Source organism: Lemur catta, chromosome 19 (genome assembly GCF_020740605.2).
Source record: "Lemur catta isolate mLemCat1 chromosome 19, mLemCat1.pri, whole genome shotgun sequence".
Classification (NCBI taxonomy): Eukaryota; Metazoa; Chordata; class Mammalia; order Primates; family Lemuridae; genus Lemur; species Lemur catta.
This window is the reverse complement of record NC_059146.1, coordinates 4,998,899-5,020,249: the sequence shown is the minus strand read 5'-3', so window position 1 is coordinate 5,020,249 and position 21,351 is coordinate 4,998,899. Positions and strand designations below refer to the sequence as shown.

Sequence of the window (21,351 nt, the reverse complement as noted above, 5' to 3'; positions counted from 1 at the left end):
TTACGTGCATTTCCTCATTTAAACCTCACAACAACCCTATGAAGTAGCTACCGTTATTATCTCTGTTTTACAGATAAGGAAATGGAAGTACAGAGAGTTACTTACCTTGTTCCAAATTACCTTGCTAAACTTGGGATCCAGGTAATTTGGCTCTAGAATTCATGCAAAGGAAGTTATTGGATCTTAGATCCTATCTGCTTTCCCCAATATGAATGCAGCTGAGGAAATATTGTCCTACTCCTTTCTTTTCATTTTATATTAGAACTTTAGAATTATGTATTAGAACTTTAAAGGAGTAATAATAATAATTTTTTAAGTTGAGCTCTTCCTATGTGCGGGTACTGCTCTAAGTCATTTAGATGTCACAAGAGTGCTAAGGGATAAGGATTATTGTTCCATTTTACAGATGAGAAAACTGAGATCCAGAGGGATTAGGTAACTGGCCCAGTCACCCAGCTAGAAAATGGCAGAACTAAGATTTTAACTCGGGTCCTCTGGCTGCAGAGCCCATTCTCTTAACCCTACTGGGTTATACTGCCCTTTACTCTTGCGGGGTGGGAGGTAAAGCCCAAACTACTGTATTTATTGCACTTTCAAAAATTCATGAGCAGTTTTATAAGACCCCTTCTTGCTTATTCACAATTGCCTCCCCCCCCACACACACACACTGCATGCTGAAACCACTCTGAGCTTGTTACAGTCCTGTAAATACTATCTCTCTCCTCCCTGCTCTTGTCCAACCTGCACCCCCACTCACCTCCCACCTGGCATTCAGGTCCCCCCTTCTAGCTTCAGCATAGGCTGCGCCTCCTCCTGGAAGCCCTCCCTGACTCCCTCAGCCATCCTTCCTTTGTGTTCTCAAAGCACCTGTGATCTGTCTTGCAAATGATCACCTTTCGCTGGAACTGTACCTGTAAGGGCAGAGGACAGGCACGCTTTTTCTGCATCTTTGTTCTCAAGGCTTAACACAATACCTGGCACATAATAGCATTCACTAAACATTTGTGCAATGACTGCATGAAAGGATTACAACTTCCTTTCTGCCGATCTCTTCCTCTTGTTAAAGACTCCTTAATTCCACTCCTGGTAAAGTATTCTACTTGAATAAGATTTATTTGCATATTTATTATGTAAACATTTTTAAAAGAGATTATGTGTAAAGCACCGGCCCAGGCACTGTCATTTTATGTAAAAATTACAAAATCCAGTTCCTGGCATCAAAGGATTCATTCAAGACGAAAAGAAAATACAGGCATTCCTCGTTTTACTTTCACACATTGAAGGTTTGTGGCGAGGGATGTTGGCTGTGTGTTGGAAACGAGCAGGAGATGGGGTTAAGGCCAGAGTAGAAAGGGTCTCAAGTGCCATTTTGGAGTTGCCACTTGATTTGGGGGCAGTGAACACACCTGCAGGCTCTTGTGTCGCACTATTGTGGGATTGGAGCCGCGTTTCCAGAAGACAAAGGAGCAGCCTTGTGTGTGCAGGGGGCTTGGCGTGGGGGAGAAAGGATTTCCTCACACGCATCAGGAAGCCAGCGCCAGGGTGAGTGAGGTGTTAAGACGGGGTCAGGCTGGTATCGATGTCTTTACAGGATTTGTGAGGCAGCAAAGCTTTCAAAAATGGCCTCAGGGTCTCATTGCTTCAGCACCCTGCAGTTCGATGAACTCTCCGGGCATTGTGTATATCCATCTGTGTTGGTGTAGAGGCTGGGCCCACTGTTTACCAGCCGCGTGACCTGGCTGGGTTACTTAACTGCTCTAAGCTTCAGCGTTTCTTCATCTAAAAACATGGGGATATTAATAATCTACTTCATAGGGTTATTGTGAGGACTAAACCAAAAATACATTCAAATTGCTTAGTGCAATGTCCAGTATGTGATAAAATCTCAGTAAATAATAATAATTGTTATATCCTTTAGTTCTTGAGTGAGGACCCAATATTGAACAAATATTTTTCTTTCTAGACCAGTACAAGTGTGGCAGTTTAAAAATTGCTTTAATTCTTCAAGGTTACTAGAATTTCATTGGTGTTGCTCTAATTAACATCATTTACAGGTGTGAGTGGGTATGTCCTTTCGAGTATCAAACATCCTTGAGTGATTTAGGTTTGGGAGCAGTTTTTGTAAATCTGTTGGGAGGAGGGAAAATCAGCTTTCATGATTGATTATTTCCAAATCTTTCTTTGTTCAAAATGATTTTTTTTTAAAATTTCCACCTGGGCTCAGTGTCTCATGCCTGTAATCCTAGCACTCTGGGAGGCCAAGGTGGGGAGGGATAGCTTGAGGTCAGGAGTTCAAGACTAGCCTGAGCAAGACTGAGACCCCATCTCTACTAAAAACAGAAAAATTTGCCAGGCGTGGTGGTGCATGCCTATAGTCCCAGCTACTCGGGAGGCTGAAGCAGGAGGATCCCTTGAGCCCAGGAGTTTGAGGTTACAGTGAGCTATGATGATGCCACTGCATTCTACCCAAGGCGACAGAGTGAGATTCTGTCTCAAAAAAAAAAAAAAAAAAAATTCCATTCCCTTGTTAATACCAGACATGTTCCAACAAATGCTTGTGTATAGCCTACTTTAATGTAATCAAAGTAGCTTAAGCATTAATTGAACTCGATCACTCAAGTACTGTTTGCACCAGGAACTGACCGATTGAGACAGCTACCCACTGCCTTACAGCAAAGCCAATCACTTATATTAAATTAAATCCAAATGAAGGTTAAGAACCCACTTCGACAATGTCTCAGTCTTCCTCTGGCCATTCAGTTACTTTGTTAACCATGCTCTACGATACTTAGAAATCATTTTCATTCTTTCTGTATCATTCCTAGAGAGTTGAGTACTCGTTAGTTCATTAGGAAAAATGAGCTCAGGTCATGGGTTTTGAAAATAGTCACAAAGAGTAGGTTATACAGAAACCAGGCCTGCAGATGACATAATTAAATGAGACTCTCAGGGCAGAGGCAGCTGTCAGCAGCTACAGGAGACAGAAGCATCGCGGCCTTCCACATCCGAACTTGAGCCTGAAACCACTCAGGGGGAGCCACTTCTTCTACTGCAGTAGGTGTGGCTCGTCCCCGATACTTGTCCCTGCCTGCTGGACCTTCTGTTCACACCGGAGTGGAGGAGCAGCGCTGGTTGGTGCTGCCAGCTTATAGGTCCGTAGGGCACGGCCCTTGTGGGCTCTCGCCTGGCTGTGAGACCCGGCTCCAGGGACCAGAGTGACGGGCACCCGCAGCCCCAGGTTCTGACCTGGCTCTCGGGACCACCTAACTCTGCGATGTCCAGCCCGTTCCTTCACTTCCCCGCTGTCAGCTTAAATGTCCTCACTGATGAAATAAAGATCTGTCACTGTCAAGCTACACAACTGGAGCAGCTCCTCTTCCCTGCGTGGTCCCAGGGGGGTGGAAGGTGACAGGGAACTGCAAAAGATTTCATGGAGAAAGCCGATTCCTCAGTTAAAAAATAGTTTGAAAACACCAGCCTAGATGATCTCTGAAATCCCCTTTTAGCTCTGAATTCAGTGGTTCAGGCGGATCAGGGACAAACCTCCTGAAGCCGCCGACGCATTGACCTCTTCCTGATCACGAATCAGATCTCTGAACTTCCTTTTAATCGACAGCAGCGTCTGGTACGGAGGACTGATAATTCCCTAAGCCAGAAAAGCAGGGTCTTTAAGGAAGAAACTTTCAAAATGATCTGAGAGAGGAGGAGAGCAGTTTCGTTCTGTTTTCGTGTCTCAATAAGCAAACGATGGAACTGCAGTTCATTCCATAAACACCGTTTATTCCCGTGCACGTCGTGAACATCAGCGGAAAGCCACTGTGTGCAGAGATCTGTGTGCAGAACCACAGAGCAGCCGGAAATTGTGCCCTGAGAGGTGGTAGAGTCCGACGTGTGGGGTATGAGAAATAGACGCGAATAACCATAACAGAAGGTTGAGTTGCCGTGAGAAATAGCAAGGAAGCTGTAGAGGAAGTGGGATGTTTGGTGGCAGCCAGAGAAAGAGAAGAGGGATCGGGGTAGAGTTTAATTGGAAGAGATTATTTCATGCAGGCCTTGAAGGAAAATTTGGGTTTAGGCCCAGGATGAAAAACATTCCAGGCGGAGTGACTCACACTGGCATGGAGGCAGGAAAGTAGAAAGCATGCGTGAGGAACAATGAATAGTTTAGTTTGGCTGAAGCCAAAGTTTGGCGAGCAGCAGAGTGGTTGGAAACGTGCACCGGGTGGGTGTCTTAAATAAATACTGTCTTTCTCCATTTCAGTCTTCCCAAGGTTGTATCACCTGATTCCAGATGGCGAGATTACCAGCATCAGAATCCGACGGGTCGATCCCAACGAAAGCCTCTCCATTAGGCTCGTGGGGGGCAGTGAGACCCCCCTGGTCCATATCATTATCCAACACATTTACCATGACGGGGCGGTGGCCAGAGACGGCCGGCTCCTGCCAGGAGACATCATACTGAAGGTAGACGCCGCGGCCGTGCGGCTGGGGCAAGGGACTCAATATAAATCCCTTTGGAGCAGATACCTGGATAGATGGATGGAGGAATGAGGGAAAATGAATAAACATGGACGGTCACTTTTCATAGTTATTATGTCGTTAGGACTCTTCATATGAGATTTGTGATTTAATTGAGATAGATCTTTGTCTCTTTCTCTCTCTTCCTTTCTCTCTGTTATAAATCTTTCTATCTCCTCTCCCCTCTTCCTTCTCCCTTCTAGATTTTTCTGTCCTCTTCCCCCTCCTCTTTCTCCATTGCCTGTTTCTTCTTTCTCCTCCTTTTCTCTGGCCTCTAAACAGCACAAAAATAAAACTGGAGTGTATATTTTCTGAAATTGTTTTTAGAGCAGATTGATGGAACATTTTGTATTTTATCTAATCACATTCACAGACCTTTCTAAAGCAAATTTCCTACAGTTTATCAGCCCTCCAAGAAAATAAAAATCATTGCTACGCTACTTCCACCAACCCAGAGACATTCCGGGGGAGACAGGTGGAGGAGCAGAATGCCTTGGGCGTCGCTGTCCTCTGAGGCTTGGCCGAAGGGGAGGAATTTTCAGAACAAGAAGGATGAAGGAAGAGTTGTTTATCAGACAGAAGTGAGACGTGTGCCAGAAGTGACAAATCCCTCCCTGCTCATACATTTCCTATCTGATGCTCAGATAACAGTTTTATCCCTTCCCCTCTAGGCTGCTGAGGGACCGGCTCCTGTCACTTCATGAGCTGTTTCTCTGGCAAACTGATTGGAATAAGAGGAGGGATAATTTAAAGCAGTTTTCGCAGAAATGCCGAAATTCCCGCCGGTCTCGGAGGTGGAGTCCGAGGCCAGGCCCTCGGGGACAGTCGGGGTATGATCGGCGACGCTGTGCACGTCTTCCAGCTCTGGTGGAAACTGGGGCCTGGGAGGGTTGTGTAATAAAACGTTCTGATTCTCGTGGCCTTCTGCTGGCATGCCCAGGAGAAAGGACTGCCAGGAGTGTTTAGCCGGCAGCCCTCACCTTCTCTCGTTCTGGGTGTGATGGGGGAGCCAGGCTCTGCCACCTTGGCCAGCTCAGGTGAGCTAGAGCACCCAAGAGTGGTGAGCTTTGTCTTTGCACAAGGAACCTCCATCCTTCCCTGGACATGCAGCAGAGAAATAGGCGATTGTATACTCAAGGCCTTTTTAGGTGCATTCCGAGCCTTCTTTAACCATTGGCTGCAAATACAAGAAATCTTCTGAAACTGTAGAAATCCAAGAAGATTGTTTCTCCTCTGCAGGGCTTCCCTCCTGGAGCACAGAGTGCAGTGCTTGCTGTGCGATTGTTTTCTTCCAGGATGGGGACTGACTTGGGGGCTGCAACCTCCAAGGCTGGGCTTGCATCGCCGGAGTAATTAAAACCAGAAAGCCCAGTGCAGCATCGGACTGCAGATCATTAGTGAGGCACAGAGGAGAGGGGCTGAGCTTGAGAGAGGGTATCTACGTAGTGTTATAAAACGATCCAGCCTTTCAGTAAAAGAGCCTAGAAACTTCCTTTCAAATCAGTGTGTTTGAAACTGTGCAAGGATTTTTTCTCTTTCGTTGAGAACATGGGCAAGAGACCTTGTAGGTGACCACCTTGAGACCTGGCACATTCCCACCCACGTCACACACACACACACTCAGACAGGATCATGCGTGCACATCCTCTCATGTACACACACACACACACACACACACACACACACACACACACACACACACTCGAGGATTAGAAGTTCTGATATGGGCGGCCCAGGAAAAGCTTTGCTGGAGATTTTTGGAAAGAAAAGTGTCAACTCAGCTTGGTTTGAACAGCTGTTTAATCACTTGACTAAGTCACATAAGAAAAATTGTTTTCTTTTTCCTACCTTTTCTTCCTTCCCTCTACACCTACCAGCTAAAAAATAAGTTTGGCGGGCAACAGGAATGCGGGTCAGGGTTCTGTAAATACGTCTGTGGCCCTGCGGAAGGACAAGGTGGAGGAAAGCTGTGGTGTCACTCATAGTACAGGTGACACTAGGAAACAGGCTGGAAGTACCTTTGGGAGAGGGGACGTTGGACACAGGATAAGATGAGGGCGGGACAGGCTTTATCCTGTGAGCCTGGGCCTCTCAGCATGGGCTGTGGCAGGTGGAGCGTGGCCACACGGTATCTTCCCTCCCAGGTCCACGGGATGGACATCAGCAACGTCCCCCACAACTACGCCCTGCGCCTCCTGCGACAGCCCTGCCAGGTGCTGCGGTTGACCGTGCTGCGTGAGCAGAAGTTCCGGAGCAGGAACCACGGACGGGCGCTGGACAGCTACGGACCCCGGGATGACAGTTTCCATGTGATTCTCAACAAGAGCAGCCCCGAGGAGCAGCTCGGGATTAAACTGGTGCGCAGGGCGGACGAGCCTGGCGTGTTCATCTTCAACGTGCTGGATGGCGGCGTGGCGGACCGGCACGGGCAGCTGGAGGAGAACGACCGCGTGTTAGCCATCAACGGACATGACCTTCGCTACGGCAGCCCGGAAAGCGCGGCTCATCTGATTCAGGTGGGTCATGGGGCGTTCCGAGATTCTAGTCAGAAACCCCCAGCACGAGCAGGGACGCACGTCACCTCGACCCGACCACCCTGGTACTACCGCATGTGACATGCGGTGGCCCCCTTTCAAGGAGTCGGGATGGGAGGGCCAGCATTTTCAAAGCTTCTGCCCAGGTAAGGACGTTACTCAAGCAAATCGTGTGTCTCAAGGTCACGGACATTCTCTAGGTATTGCCTGACTGCAGGTAAACTGTCGGGTTACATGCTCAACCTCACAAAGTTCAGATCACCCACGGTCAGCAGGGTTGTGTCATTTCTGTACCCAGTCTGTTAGATGCAGCTCCAGGGGTCATTCAGATACGTTCAGGAACATCCAAGACAACCGGTTGTATTAACTCCCGTAAGAAGCTGTGCCCTGTGCCCTCGAGAGAACCTCGGGCAGAGACTCCTGCAGGGTAGGTACAGTGCAGCCCTGGCCCACGGAAGCTCAGTATATGAACCTGTGAGAGGAAGCTCTCAGTAAGAGGCTCCAGTAGAGTTCATGACAACCTGGCAGTGGTTCTCAGACTAATCCACTTTCTGAGCGGTACAATGTCACCAAGCCCCAGCATGCGTCTTGTTGACTTTGGCTGGGTCACCGTGAAATTTCCTTTTTTCTTTTTTTAATTAAACTTTTTTTTTTTTAGATAATTGTAGATTAACATATAGTTCCCAGGTACCCATTATTATCTTTTTACCAGTGTTAACATCTTGCAAGACTATGGTACAATATCACAGCCAGGCCATTGACATTGACACCGGCAAGTTACGGAATCTCCATCGCTGCAAAGATTTCTATAAAAGTTGGCATTCTGTAGCCATGTCCATTTTCTTCCCGCCTCGCCTCCTCCTTAACACTTGGCAGCCATTCATTTGTTCTTCATTTCTGTAATTTTGAATTTCAAGAATGTTATATAAATGGAATCGTAAGTATATAGGTTTTAGAGATTGGTGTTTTTAACTTAGTATAATTCTGATAGTTGCGTATCTCATATTGCTTTGTGAACTGCCAGCTTTATTCTTAGAGGGACAGACTTTGTTCTGGGCTCTTGTATTCTAATCCATTCATTCACTTCAATTAGCAAACATGTATGAAGACTCCACTGCTTACGTGGCCCTGCAATAGGTGCAGAGAATAGAGATGACCACTTAGGTTGCTCTCCCAAGGGGGAGTCCACAATCCAACAGGAAAGATGGGCTTTTTCTAATGACGGCCATATGGTGCGATAGTCTTGCAGTGGAGAAGTTCAGTATGGTGCTGGTTTAGACGCAGGAGAGACTTTTCGCTTGGATGGGCCTGTGAATTCTTCACTGAGGAGGGAGATCTTCAACTGGAGCTTTCAGGAATGAGCTAAAGCTTTCCAGGTGGAAAAGGCAGCACGGGTCATCCTCAGGAGAACGTCTCACTCCTGGCCTGGTAGGGAAAGGGTTAATTGCTGGAACATGGGGTGCATGTAAGAAGGCACCGCATGGATGAGGCAAGAGTGGGTGGAGGACTATGCAGCGTATTGTGAGCCGTGGCAAGGAGCTCAGAATTTATCCCCAAAGTGTGAGGTGTCATTGGGAGGGTTTAGCAAAGGAATTGACATGAGCTTCTAGAAAGATGTCTAAAGGCAGTTGGAGAGCTAATAGGAGGAAGCAAGAATCGAGGCCTTGTCTTAAGAAGCATTCGCATTTATCCCACGTGCCATGTGCACTTCCACTTAGTGACTGAAGTCTTGCTACTGTGAGAATAGACGGCGAGTCTGGAGCAGTGACTGACTACACACTGTACCGGGTTCCATGGAGGAGGATGACAAAAGACAGTGCGGCCCTCAAGGACTTGATCATCTAAGTACAAATGAAGCTCCCTCCCCTTGGGTTCCGATCGTGCAGTTCTTCCGAGCCCTGGCAGCTCTTCTTACTGTCTCGTGTAGTAGCTCATCCCTCTTCTTGGAGGAGGACCAGCAATGGATGGTATTACTGTCATTGCAGACGTGGCAGCGTGAGGTGGGGACGTGGGGGACTTACTCTGCTCCTTCTCCCCACCAGGGCAGGAAGCACACGTGGCACCTTGGCTCCTGAGCCATTGTTCTTGGTGGCGTCCCAATTCCAAGGTGCCTTTCAGTCTCCGTGGATGTTATCTGCCCAAGAGGGCCCCCACACTTAAGCCCTGTGGAGCAGGTAGAGAAGAAAACCAGAGTGGCAAGGGGCATTTCCTTTGTGGGGCGTAGGTCATCTGTTTCCCGAGTTCATGTGCCCAGCCCCAGCTTCTCCTGTGACCACCACGTTCGCGTATTCAACTGCCTGCTTTGGCATCCCCCTGAGCAGATCTCAAAGCATCTCAAACTTAACGTCCATAACCAAGTCCTTGGCTTCTTCCCACTCCACCTCTACTCCTTGCCAACATGCTGTCCCCTTGGTTGTTCCCAGTCTCTAGAAATGGCACCACCCTTTATGCAGTGACTTGGGCCAAAATGAGTCTTGACTCTCCTCCCGCAACCCCTTTCTCACCACCTCCATGGCGGCCATCAGCCAGGCCACCGGCAACTTCGGTCTAGGCCACTGCCAGGACCTCTCCCTGGCCTGCTTGCTCCCGCACACGATCATCTCCCTTCTGTCCATCCAGCGGTGGGAATGACCTCTTTACAACGCCAGTCAGCTGTACCACTGTCTTCCCCTCAGCTCTCTGAGGCTTCCCAAGACACGTAGATTAAAATTCCGAATCCTTGCCATGGCCTGCAGCGCCATACGTAATCTGGCCTTCGGTTATCGCTCCAACTTCATTTCTTAAAGGGGAGAATTTTCAGTATTCTCCCCCGTGTTTAACCAGGCTATCGCATTGCCTTCTGGCTACGCTGCCAACATTTCAAGAACTTTTCCAGCTCAGGGTTGACGTTGTTGCTGTTCCTCTGCCTGGAAGAATCTTCCAAATATCTACATTCTTCATTTCCCCAGTTCATTCAGGCCTCTCTTCAACTGTGGCCGCCTCAGAGAGGCCTTCGCTGACAGTCCTCCTGAGAGCAATGTGTGCACACACACGCTGTATCCTCTAATCTGCTTCGCTTTTTATTCTGCCAACTAATCATCTAGTTATTACCTGCCACTGTAGTGTAGTACAGTAGAGAATTATATCCAAGCACTCAGGGCAGTGCCTGGTGGTAGTTAGGCAATCAAATATTTGCTGAATGAATAAATGGAGTCAAATTATAAACATGTAAATATATGTAAAATACATTTTACAGGTTAACTTCATTTCATCATGATTTGTTATCAAACCATACACCTTAAAGAAGTACCACATCTTTTATGTGCTATTTGTCCCCAAGATACCATCTCTACTCTTTGTCCCCTTGAATTTGTCCAGCAATTATTGGTTGAGTAGCTTCTTTGTGCCAAGGGGTATGAAGTACAGCGGTGAACAAGACTGCCAGTCCTTGTCTCTTGGAGTGTGGAATGCATCCCTGTCCTTGATCTCGGATGCAGCCACGTCAGCATTAAGCAGGTGGTTCCTAGCCTACGTGTGCCCATGGGTGAGAACAGAAAATAGCTCACGTTTATGAAAACATTTACACATGGAAAAGGAAAGTGTCTAGTTTTGTTTTTTTAATGAAAAACTGCATTCTTAGCTCTTTTTTTCCATTTTAAAAAGTAGACTTTTAGGTGATCATCAGCATTTTTGTGTACACTCATTAACTCCCCCTGCAGGTCAATCAGTGCAACTCACATTCTGGAGAGAATCTCTGCCAACTACACTTCGCAATGGGCAAAAGAAAAACTCTTACTCATCGTGTCATTTGGAACAATCTTGATGACATATGGCATTCTACTTTTCTAGATTAATAACAGAAGAGCAAAAACGTTTTTTCCCTGAGAAGATTAACTTATGAAATAAAATCTTGCCTAACAGTGGGACTTCCTAAAAGATTCTTTTGCTTACTAGACAAAGCCAATGTGCTTTATAAGCAGGAAAAACTTTAAAAAAAAAAAAAAAGAGCAAAGCTAGTTGGAAAAGAAATGGAAAACATAGAAAAGAATGCAGGAAAAATTCAACGAAGCAGTATCTTGCTGTTTCTGAAGAGTGAATTTGGTTTGTGTGATATACTTGTCACACACACCAGGCTGGAGGGATCAAACTGAATACCCTTCAAAGGTTGAGTCTCAAATTTCTGACCAATCCCTGGTCATGTTGCCTTTGTATGTCTACTCCATGAATCACATTTGCCTTACAAAGAAATGCCCAGACAACATGTCCTTCTGGTCATGTTCTCTCCCACAGAACCCCACATTTGGCTTTTTTCTACATGATTTCAGGGAAGAGTTATTACAGAGAGGCCACAACTGTTTTATATTTGACCAGCTTTACATATGTTGAGCCCTAACCTCAGCTTACTCAGCAGCGGCCTGGGTTTGCCAGACCCAGCGTGAGATCATTAGGAGTCAACCCCTTCGGAGAAGAAAAACCCTAAAGAGAGAGAAGCCTCCAATACAGCACAATGGACTTATCTGGCAACTTAGTATGATTTTGTTTTTCTCCATTGTCAATTTCTCAAGTGTTTTCAGCACGGTGACTGGAATAACTACATCAAAGAGACAGCTTTTTGGAACTGTCTCATGTCATAGCTAAGATAACAGAACAAAAAACTTATGGACCAAAGATTCGAGACACAGGGGAATAAAGAGCTCTCAGTATCTCGAGCGTGGAGGGTCCACACACATTTGCCCAGGAATGAATGCAAGAAGCACTGATTCTCAGAGATATGCCTACTCTGTGATGCTCCCGTCTATGTGCAATTCTGGACCAGTGAGTTTATATTTACTTAGTTGTTCAATTATATACAATTAACAAGTGAAGAAAGTAATTATGAATTTCAACTTTGAGATCCCTCTGGTGCCGTTTTTGTCCTAGGCAACCCCCAGAGTTGATGCAAAAGCTGAAAATATTCAAAGCCATCTGTAGAGATAAGAGAGGTTTTCATTAATACATATGTGTGGTTGTTTTTTCCTTATATAAATTAATATTTAAATGGGAAGTTATTTCATCAAAGAACACCTGACAACCAAGCTCTTCAAAATTTTTTTTTTAAATGTGATAGGCCTTTTAGATGAAGCCAGAAAGCAGATAACGGACTTACTCACGTTACCTACGTTTGTTCTAAATATGTGATTCCAGCTCATGAGTTCTGCCGCGTACCTGGAAAAAGGCAGAACTTTCATGGTAATTTAAACATTCGAGTCCCCTGGTGCCAGTAAGAATTGCCAGTGAAATAAGACCTAATCTGTGTGGGTTTTTTTTTTTTTTAATAACAGACTAGCACAGCTAATATGGAATCGAATCCCTACTTAAATTGTCTTACCATGGTATTGTAGAATAGTAAATTTCATGCACATAGACTAAACCATACATAGATCTTTTTAAAAACTCCTTGAGCTGAATTTTTGAAGTCCAAATAATTTTTATATACAGCTCCAAATTTCATACATTCTTGAGAAAGTGTGACTTGGTAAAGTGCACAGCTTTTCAACTTAGAATTTTGTAAGAGTGAATCTTATGTACAGCTATACACTGCAAATATCAGGGGATCTTGAAACCTCCCTACCTTTTCTCTAACCCACATATCCCCCACATAGATACATAAATATAAACACACACACACACATATTTTTTTTCCCCATGAAACAGAATTAATCACGAGAGCAACTTCTAGATACCATGAAAGAAATGTTTGAGGCAAAGGAGTTGGGTCGTTAAACTCAGCAATCAGCAGATTTAGGGACTCAAGAAATAAATTTTTACTTTGACCTTGTCACTGACACCTGTATTATCATGATCAGTAACTTTTTTGTGTCTAAAGATAGGTGCTTCTGGGAACAGAAGGATGAGCATTGAAGCTCTAGCAGTGGGAAAATAGACACATTGCTGCCCTAACTCTCCTTTTCTGTCCTGATGAAATCCTGTCTTATTCACTACTTTTCCTCAAAGCCGCCTTGATTTCCTTTTTCCTTGGCCAGACTATGGTTGCTTTTAGCTCCATGAAGGAGCTACCGCTTCTCCAGCAGAAGATACTCACGAACTCTTTGTATAGCTAGGTGCTGAAATTTCAATGGTAAATAAATTAACACATGCCAGATTTGCTTTTATCAAGCTTGTTTTATAGGAAATATGAACTTATAGCTTATCATTAACTCATTTTAGGGCTATGTTTCTGGAACCCGTCACTTTTTGCTCAATGGGAGGAATTTTCCTCCCAGAAATTCTTTTGCTCATTGGAAGGAGAGTAAGGGCACGTGCTTTGTTTCCATACCTTGTGTAGTATGTTGCCACAGCAACAGGAATGACGATGACTTTGGTATCTCCGTAGCGTATCATTTGGGTCTGATGCCTCCGGTTGTGCATTGCCGTGCAGGGTCTGTGTGCGTCACCTGCTGTCAAGCTGGGCTGTGCTGCTATGATGCTATGGTGCAGTCCTGAGAATGTCTTTGCCACCTTCTAATTAGTAATGATGAAGATAGATGTTTGTGGAATTCATGGTTTCATAGAGCATAGAGACAATCCCTTAAGCTTGCATGAAGTGGCAAAATGGGAGCTCCCTCAGTGAGTTACTCAGGGCAGCGGTTTTGTCAGCAAAAAGACCCTCCTCTTGCTGGTCAGACCGGAACTCATCTTTTGGGTCCAGTTCTGTGCACGTGTGCGCACGCGCGCACACACACACACACACACACACACACACACACACACACGTTTGTTAGAGTCCAAAATTCAACAAGTTTCCCAGATGACTTGAAAACATTAAATGTTGAAGAAACTAGAAATAATTGACCTAGAAAAGAGAAGAGCTATGGGAGGCCAATGAGAGAGGTCTGCAAACAGGGTTGTCTTGTAAAAATTGATTTGGGGTTGCCCTATAGGGCATGACTAGACCAACGGGCAGGCAAGAGCATGGCAAATTTAAGCTCAGCCTAAGGACAAACTTTGTAATTAGTGCTGTCTAAAAATGGCCTGTGCTGCCCTGGGAGCCTCCTGTCATCGGGGCATCGAAGCATGAGCTGGGTGACAACATGGCAAGGATTTTGCCGGGGAATTGAACCACCGGCTTAGAGAAAATGCTGGATTAGATGATGTCTGACATCTCTTGCCCGTCTGCAACTTTCTGATTATGCAGAAGCAGCGCTCCGCGCTTCCCCAAGGGCTTTGTGAGCGCAAGATGGACGAACTGAGAATGATACTCGAAGAGCTACCGGAAGGGGATTCTAAAATGGGGCGATCCCAGACAGCTAGAAATAACCATCCCCACAAACACATGTTGAAAATCGGGCAAAGCCAGGCTGCCTGGAAAAAAAACCATTGGGGAAATGTAGGATGAATTTTTTTTTTTTTTTAAAGAGATGATCATTAAAACCTCATGCTGATGATGAAATACTGCATGGAGACAAGCTCTAGAAGCAGCTTATAGTGTTATTAATCTCACTACGGCTGTCACCTGTCTCTGCCACTGGGGGCCCCTGTGGCCCCAGACTGTGCTCTAAAGGGAGCTGCGTCCGTGGTCTTCCTGCTCTGAACGACACGGTCCTGATGTCCAACGGTCTGTTTGGAGTCTCCCCCCACTTCGAGGGTTTGTAGAGAATAACCCTGAGGCATCATGCGGGGAGGGTGGCAACTCTTAACTTGAAACTTTATAAAACTAGTATGAAAAACATAATGAATGAGCCCCCAGGAATTTTATATAGCTTGCTATAGACATTTAAGCATATATGCTTAAAAAAAAGCAAATGCCACAATGCATTTGGTTTAACTCCAGTCCTCCTTTACAAAGGAATAGGTGTAGCCTTTGGCCAGGTGGAAAGCTCACACCTTGAGGTGCAGGTACTCCATCAACTCTTGCTCTGCATGCGTAGCTACCCCCGACCCTCTCAGCCACTGCATGTATCCATGCAATGCCGGGACAGCAGAAAGATAGCTCCCCTGTGCTCCAATGTACAGCTCTGCAGAACGCCTCTCCTTGTGTCATGGCGTCTTTCGTTCCCGTCTGTCTGCTCTGTGAAGCTTCTGGTCTGTTGCATCCTGACCGCAGGAGCAGTTCTCATCGGCCATCCTGGATGTTGGAGGGAAAAGAGCCATTTACAAGCGGAACAGGAAGGAAGACGTTGCTTGCCCTCGGAGAGATCATGGTTTAACACTCCCAGACTCCTCCTGCCAGCTAAGAGAAATGGACTTTTGTTCGTTAAAAATTGGTAAATGAGGCTGCGGGACTGTGGTTCCCTTCATTGGTCTCTGCTTAGTCCCATCATGTAAATATGATTGGCAGTTTTGAGTCAAGCCTCAAAAGAACAGAGAAAAGCGGTCATTAAACAAAACAACAGAAAACAAATGCCATCCAGTTTTCACCCTGTTTGTCTCTGAATGTCAGATGTTTCCTATTTCCTCAGCCAGAAGTAACTGGTCCCGCCTGTGGAGACCCTAAAGCATATGCCCCATGTCTCTTTCACGGCACCCCCCTCTGACCATCCCTGAAGTGGGGGAAAAGCTTCATGGAGACAGAATTCTGTGTCAGAGGCTGCCAGCAAGCTAACGTCTGCGGGGAGATGGGGGTGGCATCACACCCCTTCCCCTTAACCTGTAGGGAGGAAGAAGGGGTTGAATGCTTGGGCTCTTGGGAGAGAAAGGAGATTGTGATGCAGCAGTCAGGCCATGCGGGTTGTAACAAGTGTGTCCAGAATTTGCCTGGAGCTAAATCTAGGATGTTTAAGGGAGAACAGGGGCAACTTCAAGCCATGTCCACTAACTGAGATCGCCACAATTGTTACACTGTCCTTTTGTCCAAATTGCAGGAGATCCAAGAGAAAAGCTGTCCTTAACTCTCTCTCGCAGCAAGCTCTTCCTTTGACTATTTGGCATTAAAATGACAGGGCTGCTGTACTTGCTTCCTGGCACATATTACATGGCTGTGAAATAAACAAGTTCATTCTTTCTGGGCCTCCCCCTCACACCCTTCCTCATGCTCACACCACATTCACACCAGTGGAAAGAAAGATTCTCTGCTGCTAGAGGTTGTTTGTCTACACTGAACCCAGCTGCTCATGAGATTAGCTCCAGGACCAAACGCATTAGCCCCTTCTCCACCTCGTATCTTCAAACACCACGAAAGTGCCTCAAATAGAGTGTCCCCATGAGCAATTTACAAGGTGGCTGGTAGGAGCCACAGATCAGCTTTCCGGGGAATTTATTTCCAAGTAAATTGATACCTGAGTTATTTATTGAAGTGTGATTCCTGCCAACAACTTAATACGAAAGCCAGCATTTGCAAATCCAGTGAGAAATTTGTGCTCAAAAAATATAAGTTAAATAGTCCTTGCGGGTTGCTCCCTGCCAATTTGGATTTTGCCCGGCAAGTTGATTCCATGCATAAGTCTGAAGTCTTCTCAATTCTTAGGAGCTGCTTCTATCGCGTGGCGGCTCCTTGTCCAATGTGCACGTGACACGACATGCAACCCTACACACGAGCATGCCGCCGAGATCCTTCCAAACATCAGAGTTTCCCCTAAGATCAGAGAGCACATCTGAGCTCAATAATTGAGGTTTTGACCTGAATGTTTGCCGTTTCTTATCTTTTAGTAGTTCTTGCTCCAGAGAGTTCCCAGAGATAACCTCATTAGGATAAGGGAGGTTTATAGAAAAAGAAAGAGACATAGTTATTACAAAAGACTCTTCTAGGAATTGCATTTAGTTGGCTAATACCCAAGTTCTTTGTGTCAGCCTTCTTCATGATTGCTTCCTGGGCTTGTTGTTTTTGTTCTCTCCTGACACAGGCTTTATGTGTGATGGGAAACACCAGGGAATTGAAGATGGGACATTGAACAAAGGCGCGGCATGTTAGCCGTGGCCAGGTAGATGAGGAGTGATGGCCAGGCCATGTGTGACGGACATGGCCACAGACTCCAACCGCCTTGCTGGGCTGTGTCTGGAAGGATTTTCTAATTTGTGTGAAGTGAATCCACGCACCTGGCTGACCGTCCGTTGTGATGTTAGGACAGACACTCTTACTGCACTTGAGCAGTTGTCTTCAAAAGATTGTCTAATTTACAGCTACCCAGTTGTTGACTCCTCAGTTTCAAGAGAATGCTGGGAAGGGTTATTTATTGATATAAGAGCGCAAAGTCGTGAAGATTTGGGCTGGTTAGGGTCGGACAACCGCGGGGGGATGTCATTTCATTGGTGCGATCTTTTTGCTTAAGGTTTTAAAAACAAGTCCTAATTCCCGAGAGTGGAAGTGAGTTAAGTTCTCGGGCAAGGAAGGTGCAGAGAGGTGGTGTCTCCATCCATTCAGGCCGGCATAACAGAATGCACTAAATTTGGGTGGCTTATAAACAACAGAAATCTATTTCTCACCGTTTTAGGGGCTGGGAAGTCTGAAATCGGGATGCTGGCAGGTTGGGTGCTGGTGAGAGGGGGCTGCTTTCTCAAAGCTGGCACCGTCTTGCACCTCACGTGGTGGAGGGGCAGATGAGCTCCCCAGGGTCTCTTTTACAAAGGCACTGATCCCATTGTGACGGATCTGCCTTCATGACCTAATCATCTCCCAAAGACCCCACCTCCAAACACCCCCGTCTTCGGGGTTGGGATCTCTACATGTGAATTTTAGGGGAACACACATGTTCGGACCGTAGCAGGTAGGAAACAGATATCTCCACTCCCATTATCGGGGCCAGTAGAGTATGGGCTGTCCCTGCTGTGTCCCTTCATGACCTGACTTTCCTGTGGCCCGATAACCGTGCCGTGAAGGAAGGTGACAGGCAGATCAGTATCCATCTCTGCTGCGGTAGTGCATGGGCATAGGGCTGGGATGAAGAGAGAAGCCCCAGACCTTACTACACCTCCATCTTCCTTGTCCCCAAACCTGGTCCTCCTTGGGGACTTCTGCAGTCAGATCTAGCCATGCCTCCTTCATTACCGACTTGCGCTGAAATGATCAATGAAGTCGCTTGGCTACGTCAGCCAGGGCCCTCAGAGAGCCCTGTGTATGTAAGTTTCACAGGTCCAAGGTCTTGTCTGTCCGCCCTGCAGCTCTGAAGTCTCACCGGTCAGCAGTTCTGGAATGATGGCCCACACTGTCAGACGTGCGTGAAACTGATCTGTGGCAGAAACCAGTTGGTAAATTTGCTGTATGGAGTAGACCTTTCCAATAAAGCGCTACCGCTGGCTCTTCGGAATGCTCTGTCCGAGTATCCAAGTACTTAACAGAGGACTAGTAAGCAAAATTAGTGGTGGTCACATAAAAGATAAAGAATCAAAGCAAAGGACTTTGATCAGGCTATATTAAGTTTTTTTTTTCTTTATGGGGTCTTGCTCTGTTGCCCAGTCTGGTCTCAAACTCTTGGCCACAAGTGATCTTCCTGCCTCAGCCTCCCCAGTCTCTGAGACTACAAGCATGAGCCACCATGCTCAGTCAGGCAGGCTATATTAGCACCTAACAAATCATCGTAATAGCACCTATATTTCTAAAGTGTTCAACCTTTGCAATACCCGAATGTGTGTGACTGTCGGATTTAGGATTTCTCTTCCTGCGATGTCAGGGTTGCTGCCATTGATTTTGTTTCTTTTTCTTTACTGATTACCTTTGATCTTAGACCTTTGCCCTGAGCTACTGCTTTACACTGTGCGGCTTATTCCATCCATGATAGACCTTCAGACGTGGCCTGTGTCCAGTGGAGCCATTCATTACAAATTAATTAACAACATCTAATGTCTTTTCAAAGACCGGAATGAACTAGACCTTCCCTAAGTTTTCTGTTGGAGCAACGTTCACTACCTGGTTTAAGTAAAAAGGAAATAACTCTCATACTTATGCCAAATTACAAGATGGGCACTGGCATAAAAATTACTAGAAAACATGTTTTTCCATTAAAACAAAACAAAACAAAACTACAACCAAAGTCCTGTCTCGGTAAGCCCCGGGCGCTGGACGCTGTGGATGGGAACTCTGAGAGTGGCTAACGCCTGTGTCGTCTCACCCAGGCCAGTGAAAGACGAGTTCACCTCGTTGTGTCACGCCGGGTTCGGCAGCAGAGCCCCGACATCTTTCAGGAAGCCGGCTGGGACAGCGATGGCAGCCAGTCCCCGGGACCGGGACAGAGGAGCAACACGCCCAAGGTGAGGCCCAGCCAGGGCACGTCCCCGGCTCCTGCAAGGAGCTATTTCTTGGAAAGCCTGCTTACTTTAACATGTCTAAGTGTCATCTCTGGACTCTGTCACTTAAAGCAACGCTCTGATTTGTAAAACCAAAGTCCCAAAGTCCCATCTTCAAGACTTGGTGAGATAACGCGTCACTCCCATTCAAGCAGGAGAGAGGAAAGTGCAGGAAAGTTTTGAAACCTGATCATGGAGACCTCATATGGGGACCTAATTTCTAGTCTAAGCCAAATAGATGTAATGTTTTTACCAAGAGACATTTAAGGACTATATTTTCCATTCACTTGGAAATGAAATAAGAGGTTTACTTGGTTTTCTGGTTTTTGAATTTCCCAGTCTGCCCGGAAACTAAAATAATGAGTCTCCTGCTATTTTTAATATGTTTGTGTTTGCCACAGGGCCCAGAAAGATAATTTAAACACTCATGTGACATTAGGGAGTGGTGAGGACTGGGGCAAACCATAGAGCACATGTCCTATCTTACAACATTCAAATCCAAAAAAAAATTTAAACGCTGTGGATCTAGCAGAATGCATCTGTGGGTGGAATCTGTCCTTCAGGCCACCAGTTTGCAGCCTCTGTTTAAATGAGGTGACTCAGGCCAATTTGTACAGAAGTCTGTGGCTTCTATTAGAGGCAGTGACTTAACCTTTCCATTTGGATGCGTGTCTAAGCAACACAACCTGTGTAGCCCAAAGTAAGAGTCCGGTAGCTTTGGCTTGGCATCCTTTGTGATGGCAACGAGCTTCTATCGGTCATTTCCCCTGGGTTCTGGTTTCATTATATCACTTGTAACTTAAATAAAAGAAAATCTTATAGGTAGCCCATTCTTCTTGGAACAGAGAGTAGGGAATGCCCCTTCCCTTCCACATCGAGCTATGTTTTAGTTGGAATAACTTACGAGTTTTTGAGCAAGGTATGCAGAAACACTACTCCAAATTTTGATTTTGGAACATCTCTGCTTTATAATCTGTTACTTACAGAGCCTATAAGGTACGTCCCCCTCCCTATTCTCCAGCAAGCCTCGCCCCACACATCCATAAATTCCATTTTTATTTATAATCAATCTAGACTAAGTACATCCTGCTAAAAATGTTTAATGGACAAGGACTCCCTTATGTCTTTTTGCTAGTAAATACCATTAGCATGTTTAAATTAAACTGATAGTCTTTATTAATGGAAGACTAGTTGATTAGCTTAATTGACTAATTAAAGTTTCTATCTAATTAATTTTAGTTGAATTAACTAGAATATATTATAGCATAATTCATTAAATTAACAGAAAATGAGGTCTTCATCCACCTACCCATCATGAATGGAGGATCTGATCACATTTTGGCTGCAACCCTCTGTCCTGTTTCTTAATTCCTGGAAACATACAAACTGGCCTAGTAGGAAATTATAATTATTTTCATTTAAATTTATATTGTATCTGCCTTCTGAAATGCCCTCACAAAAAAAAAAAGTGGCATATTTCAAATAAAACTAAGACACACAGGGCTCTTTGATGGTTTAGTTTCTTATGTTCCTACTAAAATTTTGTTTGATTTAGAAAACAATGTGACTTTTTGAAAATAGCTTAAAGGATTCAAAGAAATAACCAAAGAAGGCAAAGCAGGATTTGTGGGACAGAAAGCTTTCAAGTTAGGAAATGACAGTCACCGAATGTAGGAGCGTGGTTACCTCTACGGGAGAGGAAAGGAGTATGACCGGAGAGAAATCATACCGGGACTAACGGTATGCGGAACATTTATTTCTGATGTTGGGTTTGAGGGACATGGGTAGGTCATCATGTTGTTATTTATACTTTTTTATTGGTCTAAAATATTTTAAAAATTCAATCCAGGTAACGCTGAAGAAAAAGAAATGAAAAAATATTCAAAAAAATTCAAGGCAGATATGAAATATAAATGTTTTATAGTTCAAGGGATAAATACACAGATGTCCTTGATATTTTTTAATCAGCTTGAATTACTTCATCATAAATTATGTTTTAAACATTAGGGAACATTCCAAGCTGTCCGAAGTCGGGAAGCAGGGCAGTGGGGAGGAAAGACAGATGGAAGAGACGATCTCTGTCATGTTTATCTCTCCTCCTCCCCAGCCGAGGTTGGGCAACTCT

At 45.4% G+C, this 21,351-nt stretch overlaps 1 protein-coding gene across 2 annotated transcripts in view; it reads left to right on the top strand.

Annotated features, from left to right (window-relative positions):
- LNX1 (ligand of numb-protein X 1) overlaps window positions 1-21,351 on the top strand; it is a 150,262-nt gene that overhangs the window by 116,822 nt on the left and 12,089 nt on the right. For both annotated transcript variants that reach the window (XM_045533017.1, XM_045533018.1), the window contains exons 6-8: window positions 4,262-4,464; window positions 6,663-7,034; window positions 19,056-19,190. In XM_045533017.1, the coding sequence (XP_045388973.1) occupies window positions 4,262-4,464; window positions 6,663-7,034; window positions 19,056-19,190 (710 nt within the window). The remainder of the gene's footprint in view (window positions 1-4,261; window positions 4,465-6,662; window positions 7,035-19,055; window positions 19,191-21,351) is intronic.